The 21378-nt window shown below is 37.5% G+C and overlaps 1 protein-coding gene across 1 annotated transcript in view; it reads right to left on the bottom strand.

Moving 5' to 3' along the window:
• The window catches only part of DTWD2 (DTW motif tRNA-uridine aminocarboxypropyltransferase 2), a 72370-nt gene that overhangs the window by 10352 nt on the left and 40640 nt on the right, over nucleotides 1-21378 (bottom strand). The window contains exon 5 of the mRNA XM_085213544.1: nucleotides 2028-2156. Coding sequence (XP_085069670.1) covers nucleotides 2028-2156 — 129 coding nt within the window. The remainder of the gene's footprint in view (nucleotides 1-2027; nucleotides 2157-21378) is intronic.

Here is a 21378-nt window from a genome sequence, read left to right as displayed (position 1 = left end):
CCCCTACCTTCTCACATCTTGGAAGTAGTTTTCCTTTTTTAAAAAATACATTAAGATATATTTTAATAATTCTCAAGAGCTTCCAACTGATAGTACCTGAAATAATACTACTCCCCCCTGTCAGACTATGTAGAGACTGGTGAAAATATCTGAATGAGAAATCAGATGTGAAAATTGAACAAATTCGTATTTGATCTCAAATGATGTAAATAAACTTTTAAAGGTACACATACACATACAAACATACATAAAATGTCTTACAGGATGTGTGATTTAAGATAAATAGCCTGTACTGACTTTACTTAAGTTTACCTACTGTTCAAAAGAAGCAGAATAAAGTCAAAGGCACAAAACCTTCTAGATCCAGGCCTAAAATTCCAAACGTTGCCTACCGTGCCATTCAATACCAATGAATTAAATAACCAACATGCCTTTCTGACTTCAAGAAAATTAATGATCGATGTGATTGTAGGTTATATAATCACCCCCAAGTTTACTAACATTTTCTGCTGCCACAAAATGCTAATCATACTACAGAGTAAATATAACTTCAGTAACATAGGAGTATAGTATGTAAATTCCACACATTACAACAGAACATACAGTAAGCTAACACTGCACGTAAAATAAATCTAAATGCAATATTGTTAGGAAATAGCCCCCCAAAAATATGTTATAAAAAAAAGAAATCAATCCAACATTACACTTATGTAAATTAGAGTACACATAATTGGTAAACAATCTGTGATCACCTGTTTTGAAGTTTTGCAATAAGAAATGTCAAAAACACAGGAGGAGGTAACTACCACATCTACGGTGCATCTGTGCACCATGTGCACATACAACATACACCACAGTACAGCACAGTTTTGGACAAAATCTTTGATTTTGTCATCTCTACAGGTTTTTATTCTACATTGTGGACAGCAGAACATATACTTGGTGCTTTATCAAACAATTTCTTTATAAATGCATGGATTAAGAGAATCTGAGTAATTCTTCTCAAGACATTTCAAACTGCAGGAAGATACATGCAAGGAAGTAGCATAAGATGACAGCATGTAATGAGAAAGAAAAATGAGATAGAAGAAAAGAACAAACTGGACGAAACAGAGACTGCTGAGTTAAAAATACGTAAAAGCTACAAGAGAGGAACAGTGAATAAAAAAGTCAAATAAAAAAGAGGGAAGAAGAAAAGGGAGACTGACTAGCAAGTACAAGAAAAACAAAACTCAAATCAAGAGAAAAACAAAAGTGAAAACCGCACAGCACAAAAGGAAAGTTTGATAAAGACTATCCCTAAGACTAGTTGAATTGTCTCAGGAAAGCAGTAGATAAAGGAAGTAAAGCAGTAGATAAAGGAAGTAAGGAAAAAAAGGAAAAAAAGGAAAAAAAGGAACTGAGAAACTGAGTTGGCAATAACAGTTGTTATCAATGAGCAATCTTCTCCAAATAGAAAATAGAGCATGACCACAGGCAAAACTGGTCTGTAAAGCAAATTCTGCATTCATCCACGATAAATATTTCAGCACTAAATACATTCTTTTTTACAGGCGATGATCTGACAACATCATTAAGGCAAGATTTTTATCTGTGAGCTCTCCCCAGGAAAAGACAATCCTTAGTGGCTAAAGAGCCAATTTAATTCCATCATGGGACAAGACAAAAAATACTGTACTGCCATTTACAGTTCTGAAAACAAAACTGTCAAAGCAATCAAGACCAGTAAATCTAATAAGTTCCATCAGCAATCTGACAGCTATGTTGAACACAGCATAGGAAAACTAAACAGACTTTTCAGGGTTACAAGAGTCACAGAAAACTCAAAATACTAAAGTCAACAAATATTTATCTGTAGAAAAATAGTTTCTACTGGTAGCCCCTTTTTAGTTTGCTGTCTAACAAAACTGTCAAATGCAATCTCATGATTTTCATTGTTAAATGCTGTATTAATAGCTAGGTAATTTTGCTGCCATTCTACTACTCACAACAGAAAAAAACTTGAGAATTTGAAATTAGTTACATACCTCTTGTATATTCTTATTTTTTTCCATGATAGTGAGAGCAACAGCCGCACATTCAAGCGTAGAGAGACAGTTGTTTGTTGGCTGTGTACGAATTACATACTGACTTGAAATGTTGGTTTTTAACTGCACCTGGAAAACAGCAAACTCTACTAAAATGAACTATATCAAATACATTTATTACCTTTATGCAGTTTTGCCTCCCAGTAGACAATGACCTTACAATCTGTACAGCCTACAGGTTACTGTCTGAGACAAGAACTGCATATTCATTACTGTACAAACACATAAAGAAAACACAAGTGTATGTCAGAGACAGACTGAATGAAACAGAGGTTGTACAACACACTTAAGTTGTTTTTCTTCTGTGCTTTTCATAAGCAAAAAAAAAAACAGAAAACAATTTTAGCAACTAATTTCACTTGCTATGCACATTCTATAACAAAATTAAAATTATTCACACACGTTTGTTTATTACAAACTTTAACACAAAAATGATTCTATACAGTACCCAATGGACACACATCATACTATAAAATGACTGTGTAATCACTGACACTATTTCCCCTGGTTAAAAATTGTCATTTTCTAAAAGACATTATACATTTATTCATACAATTCATTAGATCACTGATTAGAGCAATTTGCTTATTTGTATCGTGTTTGAAATTGATTTATTGGCTCTGCATCTGGCAATAACCACTTTATACTACCTCATAATTTAAAGGTACATCAGAAGAGGAAACTTAATTCAACCAATTGCCTATTTCATTAACTACAAAAGCTTTTACTGCATTTCTAAACAGCCATAAATTTTTGAGTTTCTTTTAAAGATATAGTATGGTGCAACAAACCCTAATGAGTTACTATTAAAGTTCAAATCAATTCATTTTCCCTTTCTGAATCTCTAATAAACTACTGTTTATTTTTTCCATCTTCTATGGAAAATGGATTACTTTTCTCCCTGGCTATCATGATATTGCTCCCATTTTCCACTAGCAGTGGAAAAACTAGAGATTTCATTATTACTTGCTTTATTCAGACTTTTCCCTCTTCTTTTTATTTTCAGTGAATCATTTTCCTTCATCTCTATCACATGCAATTACCCCATTTTAAGAGTTCAAGATCTCTCATTTACAAAAGGAAACCTCTAAGCTAGAGGGGAACCCTGAACAAATTAGATCAAATTCTAATACTTTCCCTGGCCTCAATTTAATGGAAACTAAAAAAAAAAAAGAAAAAAAAAAAAAAAAAAAAAGCTATCAGAGCAAAAGCAAAGTAAACCACCTGATTTTGAGACAGAAGGTCCTGACTTTTGTCAAAGGAAACTGCCTTGTCATTTTTTTAAAATGCTTTTCTTCTTATTGGATAGGACAAAATTGAAGGGCAAAATTATGCATGCGTCAGAATGTTTTTAAAGTTTTTAGTATGGATTGTTTAATTTGGAGAGGTCATTTTCAGAGGCACATACTCGCTTTTATCAACCACTTCCTGCAACTTCTTATAGCACTAAAAAGTGAAAGAGGAGAAACAGATTAAGGATAGAAAACGCAGACTTTGGATTGTGGTGTATATAATGAGAAGCAAACAGAAATGAAATGAATATATTCACATTTTCATTTGTCATTCCTCAAGGCTCACTTTATGCTTACTTTCTCTTTCTGCGATCATGTAAGGATGTCCAGAAATCTAGTTAATTGCAATTATACACAGATCTATTCTAATGGGAGCTTTTAGTCCCTCAGAGCTGCTTACAAGATTATCAAAACAAAACCACAGCATAACCCCAACACAAACCCTGCTGCCCCAGGACTAGCCTGAGCAGCAGGGCAGATACCTCCCCCTGTTTTCTCACCACCAGACAATCACTGTCTCCACTGACTTCATCACCCACCTGAAGGTGCACTGGCTTCCCCCTCCTCAGTGCCTTAAGGTTTCTTTCATTCTTTTCATTGTAGGAGCCGTCTGGAAAAATTTCTACCTGCTAGTTTCTATGTTTCATTGCTTTTGGGTCGTGCAGAATAACTTTTAAGTCGTAAGTATTCCAGAGAGAGGAAAATTATTCATGACTGCAAAAGAACTTTTAGGGAAGAAACGCTGCCTTACACTCTGAAGTCCAAAAGTCTGTAAAGTACAGAATTCAAATGGCTGACACTGTACAAAAGGGCAAATTTGTATTTCTAGGAGCAAAGGGAAGCAAATTCCTTCTTCTTTCTTGGGGATAATGAGAGGATGGAAACAAGTGGCTGGGAGGCGGATCACACCATCCTTTCCAGCCAGCAGGCCTAATCCTTTCCTTGCCTTCTGAGCAGCTGAATTAATGGTTTCCAATGTCCTTTCAGGAAGTTCTCCAGTATCTAGACAGATTATTTCTTTGTTATGTGTGTATCTCAAATCCAGCTGAACAAATTTAAGTCTCACTTAAGGAAGCAGTGTAAATGAAATCAGACTGTCTACCCCAGTACTATAATTCAAAATCTCAGAATGGGTGTGCATAAGCAATATATTTAAGTACATTTCAGAAAGGGAATCATAGTATTTTATAATCGTTTCACTACAAAATGCTGAAGGTATAGTGATAAAAAAATAACTTACTCATAATAATTTTACGTAGTCAAAGTAATTTGCAAACCATATGCATGTTTTGGAATGTTTTCAGTTACTGACAAAATACAGCAATGTCAGGTTGAAAAAACAGCAATCCATTTAACACTGCTCATCAGAATGAATAGCATAAGAGAGAAGATGGAGATATCTCAACTAATTCAAATTAGAGAGAGGAATTAAGATAAGCTGAATGGAACAACTCATTGGAATTCAGCCAGAACACTGAAATTAGGGTATCTATACAACACATCCAACCGTTTTCTATGTGTAAATCAAGACCCAGGGTTTCCAGAAACCTGCATGCTAGCAGTTCTCACACCTTATTACACTAACTAGCTGAACACAGGATTCTGTGTTGGCTCCCCAGTGTCTCTGAGCACTTGCAGAGCATTCGAGTCACAATAGAAACAGCGATCCTTCACAATTTCTTGGGTGCTGGGTTTTTCTTCAGAGCTCTCTCTGGAGATGCACTGGACAGAACATCCTAGTGGATGATCCAGCTGAGCTGTTGAGAACTGAGGAAAGCAAAGATTGGCCTTGACGTGGTCAAATACTTACTGATGGAAATAATCCAAAATTCAATCACTTAAGGCAGCCAAGTGAACTCTGTTCTTATTTTAAATAGTAGGACTAGAAGTCTTGCAGAAAGCTTGAGTGTTATCCTCAGTCCCCTCCTTAATGCCAGTTTCTTCATCAGTATTTTTAATAGCTTTACTCTCTAAGGAGAATCCAGCATTATGCACAATTATATTTGGAAAACGATGCATCCCAAAGAACAAAGAAAAGCAATAGGATTACTACATCTGTCTCTGAGAGCCCTCTTTCAACAGCTCTTAGTTTCCTCAGCTATTTTCTGCAATTAGACCATAGGTAAACCAAAATACAAAGAGGAACAAAATATCCTTCTATGGCTTCAATGAAAATCCTAGCACTTGTTTTAAAGCCCCCTCTTCCTTTACTTGTGTTGACAGAAATTCTAAAATTTAGGCTTATGTTTCAGAATTGATTTGCTCTGCTCTAAGAGAAGATCAAAGAAAGGGCCATCAGTCGTACTTTTTAACTTAGGCTGTGGTAACAACTCACAGATCCTGTTACTCCAATTATCTTCCAGAAAAAAATACCATATAAATACCTTTTTTTTTTAAAGAAACTCGAAGAGCATAAAATAACAGAAAGATTGAAAAAAACCTGCCATTTTGGTCTTCATTCCAGAAACTAAGGAAAATCGCTTTTTAAGTTGCTGAAAAGGAACAGCACTGTGTGTGTGCTACTTCACAAATAAACCCCAACAGGAAACAGAAATGGGCATGGGAAAGATCAGCATCCATTTGGCAAGTACTTTTGGCCTGTAAGCCAATACAAACTGTGTTCTATATATGAAAGCACAGAAAACTCAAGCAGTTAAATAAAGTTGCCTTCGTGACAGAGAAAATAACCTGAGCAAAGTTAGCCTCAGCATGCCACTGAAATTTAGATCAGAAATATAAATAAGTTATTTCATTCAAAATCTTGGCTTTAATTTAAAGTGACATCTTAAGAGCACTGTTTTTGAGCATTGCAGGGAACGACTGTCATGAAACTGTCACAAATGGATAGCCTGAAAAAGTAAATGGATGCTACAAAAAAACCTGTGCCCACTCTCCATGTTTTTTAATTGAATACTTAGGCGTATCTGTGACATGGCTGTGTGTGCTCCATGTACCATTTGCTGCAGCAAACCACAATCTTATTCTGATTTTCAGGTACGCCTTAAGAAAGCAGTTTGTTCCATTTCTATGAGACAACAGGGTATTTTCCACGTTTTCTTGGATATTTCACAATGACCACCCGAAATCACTCTGTGTTTGTGTACCCCACGAACCTTCCTCTTGGCAACATATGACTTGTACCACTACAAGGCTAGGGATATCTCCCTGCTACTGTGACTAGAAATGTGATAAACATAATATTCCCTTTTGCTAGAGGAGCAAACAGCTTCTGTAGTACAGTACAATGTGGCTACAAAAACACTCTGTGTGCCCAAACTACTTCCTTCCTTCCTTCCTGAACTGCAGTCCCAATTCAGTCTTCCACATATCCAACACAGAAACTTTCTTATACTCCTGTAAAAAAGTACCTGTATAAGAGCAGCACCCTGAATTTCTTCCCAAGGTCATTAAATATATGGCTAAAAGATGAAAATACATTGTACTTCTATGCACTTTCAAGAATGCCCTTATTTTGCTCCTGCAACCAAAGCAGTTTAAGAAACGAACTGTTACTCCAGCAAGCACTGCACAGTGAAGATAGCTGGTCCGAAACAAGTCAGTAGAGCTACTCATTGAATTACCTAATACTCATCATCTGCATATGATCCTAGAAAGAAGTTTCTTTGTTCCCTATGTTTTCATGAAGAAAATTAAATTTGTACAGAATATTTCTGTAGTCTTGCTTTCACTTTTAGATAAAGTTGACATGAAGAAAGGAAGTTCAGCTGCAAGAGGAACATGCCCTTCACAGACAGATTACATGACATTACTTCAGAAAATTTTGAAGCAAAAAAAAAATAGAAATTTTCCAAAAAAGCCCCACAATTGTATTTATCATCTGCCTCCACACCATCCCCTCAAAACTGACATGCTCCTACAGCACTTCACCCACATTTAATCAATAGCAAGTCAATATCCAAAACGCAGACATGGAAGCAGTGAACTTACAAAGAAACACTGCCCTTAAGGAGGAATCAGAATAAATTCAAAGTTCCTATGATCTTGAAAGACAACATCACAAAATTCACACTTAAAAATGGTGGTAAATAAAACAAGAGCAAGAATAAAATACTGTAAACAAACAAACAAAAAGAAAGCCTTACAGAAACATTAAATTATCTGTAGAAGCCTAATTTCCCATGTAGCACAATTCCCAGTTTGTAACTTGTTTTTGTTTTTTTTTTAAGAGTCTGTACACAAACAGGAATCTTCTATTTATTAGATAAAGGTTTTTGTGTTAAATACTTTCAAAAGTTAAAAAAGAGACATCAAAGTAGATATAGAGAGTTTCAAATTTACCTGAAATTATTAAAAATTAAATTCATGACTATATTTACCATCTTCACGTGTTATTCCATATGAAGTTAAGGGATTATAAAACACAACTTTCTCAAAGACGAAAAAGGTAACTCAAGATATTTAGTACCACATCTGCAGACTGTTTTGAGTAAGTCCAACAACTACCAGTTCCTTATGATAAACAGTTCTCTTCACACAGTACAAAGCAAAAGAGCTACAAAAACACACAGAATAGTTTTCAGTGTCCTCATCTGCTTCATAAAACTATTTACAACTGGTTCTTCTCGCCTACGGGATCAATCCTGAAGTGTTCTTTACCAGGAATCTGTCAGTGAAGTTTTCAAATAAAATTCTGAGCATCTTCTCAGAAAACCTAAGAGAGAATCACAGTTCAGCACTTGTCACATGTTAGAAATATCAAATAAAACTGACTCCTCTTCAGAGTAACAGAGACACCTGCAAACTTCAGTAGTTTGGAAGTATCACCAAAATCTGTATGCATGTACCTTAGGCTAGATGTCAGGGCATACCCTGAGCTCATCAAATCCCAGTGCCAATTTAGGCAGGTCACCTTCCTTTTCTGGTCACCAAGTTTTCAAACGATAAAAAAAAGAGGGAAGGGATGGTGGAAGATCTGAAGACAAAAGCTTAACAGCAAGTGCTACTGAAGATGCGTAGTACTTCCTTCCTCCTTTGTATGCATCAATCTGTGTGTGTGACATGTTGTTTAAAAACCTCTGAGAATAGCAAGGAGAAAAAAAGCAAGAATTATTTTCGTCTTATATGGGAATAAAAGAAAACAGGGTTCCCTTTATTCTTTTCCCTGTATTTCTTGTATGAATAGCTACAAGAACAAATATTTGAAAACAGTATAATAATAATAATGAAGAAGGTATTATTATTCTAAAATACAAGAGCTGCTCCAAAAGTAATGCCTCCTATTATATTACATTGGCCCATGACATCAGAGGTAGATGTTGGTGGACTGGCAGTAGAGGTTGAATCTTCCCACCAATATCCCATTTCATGTTGTTGTTCTGTGAGAGATGGCAGCAAAGGGGCAGGCTGACAGAATGGCGTCTGACATGGAAGTGTGTATGGAGCAAAGGTGTGAAACTGAATTCCTCCATGCGGAAAAAATGGCACTCACTGACATTCATTGATGCTTGCTTAACATTCATGGGGACCAAATAGTGGATGTGAGCACAGACAGGTAGAGGGTGGTGTGTTGCAGCATTGGCAATAGAGTTGTGAAAGACAGCCACGCAGATTTTTATGAGCACAGTATGCAGGCTCCTGCCCATCTCTGCCATAAATGCACAGCTAATTACTGTGATTACACTGAAAAGTAGTTTTTTGTAGCTGACAATCTCTCTATCAAGCAGCATTATTGTGTTCTTCGTATTTGTTGTAGTTTCCACAGAAATAAATAGGAAGCATTACTTTTGGAATAACCTACATACTACAGACTTCAGTGACACAGGTAATGAAAATGAAGACCAGGCACACAAAAGGGAAAGTTCTAATTCAGTGGTATCTCGAATTTCTGAAAGGTAAGCTAAGGTTGACCCAAATGGCTAACACAGAATCCAGAGCTAGCAGTGAAACTGAAAAGAAAGGAAAGTCCTCACAGCTCAGATAAAATAAAAGACAGGACCGTTCTAGTAGCATCTAGACTATGCTTTCTCCAAGTAATTGAAATATCATCTGGTTTTGGTCTCATTGCTATTTTTAGCTAAACCTAAGAAATGATGCAATTATTATGTTAAAATAATCACATTTTAATGTGAGTTTTACTGGGCACTTCATAAAATACCTCTGCATTTTTAGTTAGTTTCCATTCATTGCAGTTTTGTACTCAGAGCAAGGAAAGATACAGCAATGATTTTTGGTAATATCCCTCTTGCTCTGCTTACATTTCAAAAACTAATGTCAGGCAACAGATCTATGTTTTATGCAGCACTATTCTTTTAATAATTAATACAACAGGAAAGTGCTGCAAGTAAATTTAGCCAGTGAGCAGAGTACCAATCTAGAGAATGGGGTCATGAAATGAAGAAAGAAAAGTTAATTACATAAATTGTCACAGCCATTTAACTTTAATTACCTGTAAATATCAGAAAATTGAAAAGAGAAATTAAATACCTTAGTGTCATAAAGTAGCATTAATGCAATGGCATTGTTCTTTGGAATCTACTAATTCTGCTTTTTCTGGTTTCTTTTTTTCCTATTAAATTTAAATAGTCCTTCCATGGAAGCAGGAAAGTGCATGCAGGAAGCCTTGAGAACTTCAATGGTGCACAAGGGAGTGTGTAAAGAAAGACTAAGAGAAGAAAAAATTGCTTTTTTTCCCTTGTTTTTGAAAGAAAGCTCAATCAAAACAAAAATCACTTCTAGCTTCTTTTTCACAAAGTGTTCACATCCCATTAGAATTTCAGCATGTGCACAGTGACGCAAAGCCTGCAACTGCTTCTGAGTTTTCCAACAGCAGAATATTCTTATTTGTAGACATGAAATACAAGCAAAGAGTTTAACAACAGTTACGAAAGAAATGGCAGAGAAATAAATTCAAAGCAAAGCTTCCGCCCACAATTCAAGAGTGACAGTGGCATACACGACTGACGTCTGGCAAATCATTGAGACCTTTCAGTCATAAAGGAAATGTCACCATATTGAGGCAATAAACACATACTTATGAACAGAAAAATGTCAAAGCAGACAAGTGTAATTCAAATTAATCTAAATGTCAGACGGACAGGCTCCTGTTGATTACTCATATCTCCACCTGCATAAAGTCTTCAGTTGAGAAAATTCTCCAGGCTTGCTCACTGACCTCAGTCTTCTCAGAAAGCAGTTTCAGTCCATCCTTGCATAGAATACTTTCTCCGTAGAGGCCAAGATATTCATTTAATGTTTAAGTCATGATGAGATACTAACTAAAACATACCAAATTTCAAACATATCAGAATATGTAACAGATTTCTTTCTCTATTGCTGAAATCATTAAAAGTCATTTTAAAATACGACATCTCAGTGCTCCCAGTCCTTCCACCCCCCATTTTGTATTGGCAATGGAAGTTGCCTCAACCCATGTGGAAAATCTTGCATTTGGATTAAATATCCCTCTGTGCTCTCAAAAAAAAAAAAAAAAAAAAGCAAGCAGTGGGATTGGAAACATGATCCTTAAGCTCTCTTCCTTTTTAAAGCATTCTATGATTCTATTACCATTTGATTCAAAAACACACTTCCTATCACCCAAAAGGGCACGCCTTTAGCCATTACAGCTCATCAACCCACTCTTTCAAGGCTATACCCATCATTACTGAAAATATAAGAGAATGAAGTTCAGTTTGTTCTCAATTACGTATGCTGCCAATTTTGCACTGATGATTACAACAGTGCTGCAAGCAGAAGAGCTGGCCAAAGCCCCTGATATCAACTAAAATTCTATGCCTTACACCAGCTGACATTTTTTCCTATCTACTATACATTAAACCAGATGGCATTTTTTTTATGTCTAGCATTTAATATCTCCTTGCATTCCCATCAGCTTCTCCAACCAAGCAACTCCAGCAGCAGCTGCTGCTGAATAAACTGCTGCAGATAAATGCCTGAAAGAACTGATTTTCTTCCTTCCTTCCTTTCTTTCTTTTCTTCCTATCTCTCTCCCTTCCTTCCATTATTTCCTTCTTTTCTTCCTTATTCTCTTTTTCAAAAGAGTGTTTTGTGCCAGCTTGCTAGATGAAAGGTTTCTCACCTTGCTCTTCCATCTGTCAGCACACTGCCTCCTGCTCTGAGTTCTGGTGCAGCACAAAGGAAGGTTCTGGTAATAGTCTGAGCAACCTTTCACTGACTTACAAAAGAAGGATGGGAAGGCTCTTCAAAGTGTCTCTGAACCTATGCTCATCCGCCAGAGGCTGCACAGAAACTATGAAGTCCACCTAACAAGTGCAATTCACTCTGGACAGAGTGAAGATTTGATGTGAGAAACAAGGTAAACTGCCTATAAATTCTTACAGCTGATCTTGATGTGAAAGATACTGTGGAAGTCAGAACTCTGTAAACTAAGGCAGCAGTTTGTGTTCACAACTGAAGAAGCATACTGAAAGATCATCAGTGATTAACAGGGAAGAAACAGAAATACTCGAATGCTGCATAAATTCTTTATCACAGTTTTCCAAACTGTAAGAAAATGGCCATGCTTCTCCAAAGTTGAGAATAAGAACCATAGAACGGCCTGGGTTGAAAAGGACCACAATGATCATCCAGTTCCAACCCCCTGCTGTGTGCAGGGTCACCAACCAGCAGCCCAGGCTGCCCAGAGCCACATCCAGCCTGGCCTTGAATGCCTCCAGGGATGGGGCATCCACAACCTCCTTGGGCAACCTGTTCCAGTGCCTCACCACCCTCTGGGTGAAAATCTTCCTCCTAATATCCAACCTAAGCCTCCCCTGTCTCAATTTAAAACCACTCCCCCTTGTCCTATCACTACAATAAGCAGTACAGTACATTACAATAAGGAGTTTCCCTTTTTTGGTCAAAGTTCTGTTTCACTGACTGCAGTTTAAGACAGCATATCACTTTGATGATTCGAACCCCTTGGGCCATTTTAAAAAGCAATATGTGAACTGTGAAGTGGCATCAGTTCCTCTAATTCACCAATTTATGAGGTCAAAGATCATAACTTTCTGTCATAAGGAACATCTCAGGTAATACTGTCCTTTCTATTGAAAACAATGAAGTTTTTTGAAGATTTTTTTGAAGTACTGTGGAAGTATAAATAACGAGCAGATGATATTATTTAGAAACTGAAGCATATTTTGCAAACTGTGCCCATCTTATGCATGGAGTAAGCCCTATACAAAAAGGTCAAACAGAACAAACTGCCCTGAAAGTCTTCATTTAAAACAATTGTTTGCCTGGAAAAAAATGCGGCTTCTTGAAAATTTTAATAGTTTTAAGGCTACATATTTATAAAGCACCTTCTACCACAGGTTTTGTATAAATATTTGCATCTGGAAATAAAAAATAAAATAAAATCCATCTATTGTGTAGGTCAGTTTTAGGTCACTTCTTTCTACTTCATTTTATAGTTCATTTCAAGTCCATAAAGTTGTTTAACAATGAACATTTAATTCGGCTGGAAAAATTAGGGAAACTGATTTGATGAGAATGTTTAATTACTTTGGAAGAATTCAGCAAGGGTGCTTGAGCTAACAGACCATAACATATTGAAAGACATCATAAAAACCTTGTTGGTTTTTTGTTGTTGTTGTTTAAATGAGTTGAAAGCACTAAAGCAAAACAGTATCTCCAACAACAGAGCATCCCTAAACTCATCTTCTTTCCAGACATAAAAATAGAGCTAGAAAGTTGGTCTTCCTTGAGAGAAACCTGCTGGCTGCTTTGTGTACACAGCACTGATTACATGGAATAGCTTATCTTAAAGGGAAAACATCATGCCATAAAGCTTGCCTCCTATTGCACTTGTCTCCCCACATCCATTGTCACCCTGATTGCCTCGAACAGTGACTTAGGAAGGCATTGTCCCATTTCACTCTTGGGGAAGAAGTAATAGGATGCTTCTCGTGCCATTTCTGAGCTTGTGAGAGTCCCCACAAGTTAAGGTCATGGACCAAAGATAAAGACCTAGAACCTGTGCATCAGGGGCAGCAGGGCAGACCTTGGTGTGAGAAGGTACCCTGTGCTGGGCACAGCTGTTTACAGACTGCTCCACAGGTCCTGCTTTGAGGCCATGGCACAGTGAGCATGACCATCGCTACAAGCAGACCAGGATAACTTAGTAAATCTGGGGAATACAGCCAACAGACATTGCTGGAGTACCAGTGAGTGCTCAGTGCAAAAGGGAATCAGCAGCTACTGGTGCTGAAGCTGTGTGGCAAACTGTGAAATTACAGAAGGGAGGTTCTGTTGCCCCTGAAAGAGGCCTATGTAATGACAATGCAGATGCTGGGAAACCAGAGCAAGAAAGATGACAATGATGACATCAGAAAGCAGAGTCCTGGGGACTGTGGGCCTTTGATACTGCAAGTGCTGTCCTCCATAGGAGAAAAAGCCATCAGCTAACAGAGGGGTATCACAAAACCACAGAACACCCTGAGTTGGCAGGGACCCACAGATCATTGAGTTCAACTCCTGGCTTCACAAAGAACTGCCCAAAATTCAAACCCAAAGTCTGAGAGCATTGGCCAACAGCTTCTTGAATTCCGTCAGGCTTGATTGGCCAGTGGATGTCAGAATTATTTTTCAAATGCTTCATTTTACTTTAAAGGAAGCTACAAGTGTAGCCTCTATGTGGAGCAATCCTACTGCTCCCACAAATGAGTCATCCCCCTGGAATGCTACAGGATGGAAGCTGTGGTTGTAGATATTCAACCAGCTGTAATATTACAGATGTGTCTTTTGTAGATACAGAGGTGGATGCTGTTGAAATATTAAACTCCATCCTGGTGCACAGCAACACTGGGCAGAGACTGTAGTGGATACAGATGTCAAAACTATTGTAAATCCTTTCGGGTTTGGTGTTGCACAAGGAGCAAGAGGTGGAAGGCACTTCACTAAATGCACGTACACATCGCTACCAAGTCCATTCCTGTTATCCAATGGCAGGGTAGAATTTACAACATGTCTATTAAAGTTGTGATGATGCTAAAAGAGTTGTGCCACATGTAGCTGTTCCAGCTGGACCTGCAGTAGACCTACTGCTAAGTCAGTCAAGCACACAACACCTCCGGACCAACCACAGAAGTTTGTAGCTAACCCTGGCTCTGATCAACCCCTCACTAAGTGCTTAGTTGAAATGAAGGGTGTAGAGTGCAGAATAAAATCGTGGAGAAACTCCCTTAAGTCTTTGACTTTTTTTTTTTTTTTTTTTTGATAGAGTCAGAAATTAGAAATGCGTTAAATGACAATAAATTAAACTGAAATTAGTGTTTTCCTCACTTCCAAGAACTCACGGATTTCACAGGCTTGAGTGATTTCTTGGCATTCAACAATTTAACACCTGATGTTTTTTTCTGCCATTATTTTGTCCAGTTGCATTCTGATCTTCCAACCCACCCAAAATAACACCAAAGAATTCCATATCTTTGTAAAGCATGTGAAGATCTATCATTTCTTCATCCGAATTTCTGAGTTCCTGTTGCTTTTGATGACTTTTAGTTCATGTATTAGCAGAGACGGTCACCAGTTGGTGCATATTTACCCCTTTTGCGTCACACGTGCATTTACAAAACTCTGCCAGTTGTGTGCATAGCTAAAAAGTCATGGAGCTTACTCTCCTTATTAGCATCACCCACTCCATACTTCAATCACTTGCTGGCTTTTCTTGAAGCTCTTCTACATGTTTGCCTTTTTTCTTCGGCCTTTCTTTCCATGCTGTGTGGCTGAGTGAGATAGTGAGCATGAAAGCCAGAAGTTCTGCAACTAAACTTAATTTTTCATTGTTTTTTTTTTTTTGGCACTGAATTGAGGAATATGCATCACTTGTTTTATATACGTATATCTACATATACGCATATAAAATTAACACTTCTTTACCTATATACACACATTTATAAAATATCATTATTGTTATTTCTCCCTTCCTTTTCTGTCTTAGTAAATAGTTTTATCTCAACATGCAATTCTACTTCTTCCAACTTTTTTCCTCCATCCCATAGTGAGGGGGAAGAGTGACTGTAAAGCTGTGCAGTGTTTAGCTGCTTACTCCTTAAGCCAACAAGCAGGATTTTAACATTTTTAAGAAATGATAACTTTAACATTTTTAAGAAATGATTCTTTCTTTCTACGAGTATACAATTTAAACGTAATTATCCCACTGAGTTCTTCACTGTCTGTTTAAAAAACAGGAAAACAAGATAGTGGGTGACAGAAATAATCTGTTCGTGTAGGTGAACAGGTTTTTTTGCAGCTTTTTTTGGTGATTAAGTAGGAGAAGGTCAAATACTCTTTTTAGCCATCTGCTCCCAGTATGCTCTGCTTATCTCCTCATTAACAGAAGCAGCTTTACCCACTGTGCTCTGTGACTACTTCATACAATATACCAGCAGTCTAACTGAGCCAAACATGCTGGCTGTGCAAACCAGCTCATTCATCCCTCTGAACTAATTGCAACCGCTGGCCCAAGTTAATGCAATACTTTTCCTGTATCAGCTTTGCAAACCACAGCAGCTGTTGCAAGAAAGCCTGCAGTGCATACCCTAATACTTCTGGACTCCTTCTCAGTGGTGACTATCCAAAACATCCTGGGCTAATGCACTTCTCGAAAGGGTGCCAGCTGATGGCATAGAAGACACAATCATTACAACCATATATAAACTACAGAAGTCACCTTAGACCATATGTCTCCTACGTTCCTGTTACAAAGTTTTTCCAAGCTCATTATTTTTCATTAAAAAAAAAAAAAAAAAAAATCAGACAAAAAGAATGATTCTGCACCAAGACGTAAATATTTCTTATAAAGGTAATATGCTATAGATGTTTCCTGTCAGGTGCTCTGGAAGAGTAGAGTCAAAATTTCTTTAGACATTCCTTTCAAACCAACCAACCAACCAAACAAACAAAAAATAAAACAAAACAAAAAAAACACACAACCAACACTTCTGAATAAATAACTTTTCACTGATATTTTTAGCTTCTAATGTGAATTTAAAAGAACAACAGAATTTAGCCTGCACCATCTTTAAAAATATTCAATATAGCAGCTCATGTTACACAAAATCAGTGACTGAACAGAATTAAATGTGGTCTTCTAACGCCTACAATTTAATGTCTTTTTCTTGTGTATCTTGCACTTAAGAGACTGTAACCATCTCACTATTAGAAAAAGCCTTTTGTTCTGTTTCAATGGTTTGTATTTCATTTACAGGTAGCCTCCATAGAAATCAAACTACTTTAACATCTCCTTTAGATTTACCTCACTCTCTTTCTACAGTAACAAACTTCCAAATGTCTAGATCCAATAGCATTCTGATCACTGTGATCTTGCAAAACTGCATTACAAACCCAGACGTGCAAAACATGAAACAAAAATTATTCAGCAGAGAATCATTCACGGAATATTTAGACACAAATTATAATGTACATTTGCCCATGAGCGACACTTTCTTTCTTTCCCCCTAATTCCAGCATAAATATTTCTTCAACTGAATGTACAGCAAATTATCTCAGTCTGAAAGCAGGAGGAACCACATGCTCAGAACAGGAGTCAGCAGCTATGAATCCACACCTTTACATCTCTGCCATTACAGCCCAAGCTTGGACTTAATAATGTACTTCCAGAACAAGCAAAGAAGAAAAAACACTCAAACTGCTAAATATAACCTTTAAGATTTGATAAAAGAGATGAAAGTCAATTGGGTGACACTTCAACAGGGCACAACTTTTTTTTCTGCAGGAAGCTGCGTATGCACTTGAGTTTCTAACTAACAATATCACTAAAAGCTATGGACAGCTGAAAGCAATCTAAAGAACTGCAAGTATCAACTGGCCTATATGTAAGACTAAATATTGGTCTTAGTTCTGGTATTTCATAACAACCAAACTAACCATCAGTTCCAAAACTACCTTAATCCATACATTAATTCTTAATACTTCAAGAGTCTTTGTGCTCTTCATTTTCAAAAGAATTTAAACTAAAGAAGAAGTTGCTTTGGTATCCCAGTAGGATAACATAAAGGTTAAATAAGAGCTGAACTTACAGAGATACCATATTTACCAAGTGCTATGATTGCCAGTTCAAGCCAAATACTTCAGTTTTATACATAATAAATATCCTTTTCATGCCACTGCATTTACATTATGAAACGATCAGTTTTTTTGCTCTGTTGGAGATTTCAATTTTGTGCTTAAACACCTCTTGTTTTTTAACTATTATGAAAAAGTGGTTTGGATATAACCCTTCTGAGTTTTTAGCGCTAAATGAATTCTGCTGGTTTGTGCATGTCTGACTACGTTCTTTATATTCATTCAATAAATTTGGAATCTTAGCACAGGGGAAAAATTTCCCTGTACAGTAGCATGAAGCCATTTAAGGAAAGTGTTTGAAAAACACATTGTTTCCAATACCTTTCCATAGTGGAAATATGATGTCCTAATTTTCTCAGTTACACTGAAGTGTTAACTGTTGCAGTCAAACCCTGCTTCAGTGGCACTGGGTTTTTTTGTTTGCTAGTTTGTTTTTATAGCAGTAATTTGGAACAATGAAGCAGTGAGAAATAAGTGCTAAGAAGGAATAAAATAAAATGAGCTTAAATTCATTGCAAACGTAAGTTAAATAAGCAAATCAAATCAATAAGACAGGTACAATAATAGGCAAAATATTAGCTTTTTATGAGTAAAGAAATACCAGCAATTTCTTTCACATTCTGATATTTTTAATTCAATGAGTCATTTAGAACATAAGTTTACCTTAAATATTAACATTTGACTGGACAAAAACAAATTTGAGAGCTATACCAAACACGAAATTGGTTCTACAGCAGCAATGTACTTTCATAGTTTACGAATGAATGGAGAGCTTATGGGCAAGAATTAAAGGGCAGGCCAGTGTGGGTTAAACCACTGTGGGTGTTTACTACAGGCTGCCTGATCAGGAGGAGGAATCTGATAAAGCTTTCAAAAGACAGCTGGAAGTAGTTTTGTGATCCCAAGCACTGGTACTCATGGGGGGCTTCAACCACCTTGATATTTGCTGTCAAAGCAACACCAACAGGCAGATGAAGTCCAGCAGTCTATGGAAGATAACTTTATGATGACGGGGTGCTTCTTAACCTTGTTCTTACTAAGAAGGAACACATAGGGATGTGAAGGTTGGAGGCAGCCTTTGATGCAGTGACCACGAGGCAGTGGAGCTCAGGATCTCACGTGGAAGAAGCAAGACAATAAGCAGGACTGCAATCCTGGACTTCAGGAGAGCCAACTTTGACCTCTACAAGGACATAGTTGGAGGTATCCCATGGGTTAGAGCATGGGAGATAATGGTGCCCAAGAGAGTTGGTTAACATTCAAACCTCATTTTCTCCAAACTCAAGATGGGTGCATCCCTAAGAGAAAGAAATCAGGCAAGGGTGGCAGGAGACCTGCACAAAGGAGCAAGGAACTCTTGGAGAAACTCAAATGCGAGTAGAAAGTTTACCAAACACTGAAAAAGAGCCTGGTCAGTTGAGAGGAGTACAGAAATTTTCAGGGCACACAGAGATGCAGCAAGGGCATATTGTAGAGAACCTGCTTTAGCAGAGGAGTTAGACTAGATGAACTCCAGTGGTCTCTTCCAACTTCTACCAGAAGAAAATCCAACTGCCAGCAGAAAAGTTAAAACAATTATTCAACTTTATAGGAATAAACAGCATGAACCTTGGACCTTCAAAGAAAGTTGAACGGCAGAACAGAAAAGCTCAAGTCAGTTTTAAAATGACTGGGTGAATAAAACATTTTAGAAAACGTGTGATACACTTCTACTTGTCCCAGCTTCTGCAGAGACTGTGTGCAGTCAATGCAGCCACTGAGTAGAAATTCTGCCAGCAACAAGGGCATAAGAAAATGGAAGCAAAAAGGAAGGCCACCTTAAACATCCAAGCTATACCAACAAGTAAGGGACAGTAATCACACTACAAATTAATAGGAAAGATTTGTGGGATTGTGGGATACTCATCTTGAATTACAGTTCAATTGTAACCATCAGATCTTATTTTTCAAGATATTAATCTATTTCGCAGAATCATAGAAGCATATATTCTGTTGGGTTGGAAGGAACCACTGAAGGACATTTAGTCCAACTCCACTGCAATGAACAGAGACACCTACAGCTAGATCAAGATTCTCAGAGCCTGGTTCATCCTGGCCTTGAATGTGTCCATGGTCACAGCATGTACCAACCCTCTGTACGACCTGTTCCACTACTTCACTACCCTTACTGTAAAAAAAAGCTCTTTTCCTACATTCAAATCTCCCCTCTTTTAGGGGATTTCCCCTTCTCCTGTCACAACAGACCCTGCCGAAGAGTCTGTCCCCTTCTTTCTCACAGCCTCCTTTTAGACACCGAAAGACTGCCAGCAGGCCTCCCTGGCCGTCTCTTCTCCAAGCTGAACAATCTCAACTCAGCTTTCTCATAGGGAAAGCATTCTATCCCTTGAATCATTTTTGTAGCCCTCCTCTGCATGCACTCTAATAGGTCCACATCTCTGCTGCACTGAGGACTCCACATCTGGATGCAGTGCTCCAGGTGAGGCCTCACCAGAGCAGAGCAGAGGGGCAGGATCACCTCCTTCACCCTGCTTTTGATGCAGCTCAGAATACAGCTGGTCTTCTGGGCTATGAGGGCAGATTGCTGGCTCATGTTCAGCTTGCCATCCACCAGGACCCCAAAGTCCTTTTTGGTAGGGCTGTGCTCTATCTATCCCTCCACCAGATTGTATTGATCATGGAGGCTGCTGCAACCCAGGTGCAAGATTTTGCACATGGCTCTGCTGAACCTCAGGATGTTCTCTTCGCCTCACTGCTTAAGCCTGTCTAGGTCATTTCTCCTATTTGAAAAAATAAAAAATAAAAAGCAAAAGCACAGGAATAATTAGTGACATAAATAGGCTGTGAAAAGTGTATTTTCAGGAATACTTTCTGAATTGTTAAACATCCACTTTACAGAATTATAACCATTGATGTCTGACTCCTTTGCAAATTTGGTAGCTTCCAGCTACAGGGATTATGCATGAAAACACTGCTGAACTTAAAGGCAGGTCACGTATCAGTGATCAGGTATGCCAGTGTAAGACAAATGATCTGCAGAATTTGAAATGAATTGCAGTGAAATAAATTCCATAAAATCTATTCATAGAGCTGCAGTTAAATTGAAATACATTAAAATGAGTCCCATAAGTTCCTAGCTGCAAATTCCATCTTCTTCTGAAAGCCAAAATAATTGGACTAAAACCAAGAATCTACTCTTCCATTTAACTTACACTACTATAGTTTGATTGCTAAGAGCTTAAAAGCAATTCCCTTATTTGATAACAAACAGATTTCAGCACCTAAAGCAAATTATTTATAACTTAAGTAGTTACATTAGTAGGTTTCTTTTTTTTAATTACCAGCATGCTGAAAAACAGTATTCCATCTAAACTATTCAAACATTATAGTCAACAGAGGCTTGGATATATATAATTTTTCATATTGCCTCTCCCTTGCCCCAGAAGAGTTAGTCAGATTTTCACTGATGAAAAGGTGATCCAACAATGATATGTTTTCTGTTAGTAAAAATGTCAGTGGTAACCCCTTTTCACAGTATACTTTTACTAACATTTCTGAAAGAAAAAGAAGAGGAAAAAGGTACAGTTGGACAAATAATCCTATTCTCGTGGAAGTACATAAAAAAGTAAAACATAATCTAACCCAGCGTGCAGTATTCGAGTATATACTGAAAAACATTCCTCTAAGAGGCACTATTATAATAATTTATAGGAGGAAACAACTCACAGGCACTATGCCATCACAAGAAACCAAGAGATAAGGACAAAATAATGCCTTCTGTTTTGATCTGTAGAAAAACCACACCTATATGTGATTTCAGATAGCCAAGCTGAGCTAGCTGATGAAACAAATACTTCAGAATGCTCACCAAAAGAATTCAGATGAAAATCCTGTACTACACAGAAGTTTCAAAAAAGTACAATAAACAAGGAACT

The sequence above is a fragment of the Meleagris gallopavo genome, chromosome Z (assembly GCF_905368555.1).
Source record: "Meleagris gallopavo chromosome Z, MGAL_WU_HG_1.1, whole genome shotgun sequence".
NCBI classification, from domain to species: Eukaryota; Metazoa; Chordata; class Aves; order Galliformes; family Phasianidae; genus Meleagris; species Meleagris gallopavo.
The sequence above is the reverse complement of the archived record's forward strand: the minus strand, read 5'-3'. Positions and strand labels throughout refer to the sequence as shown.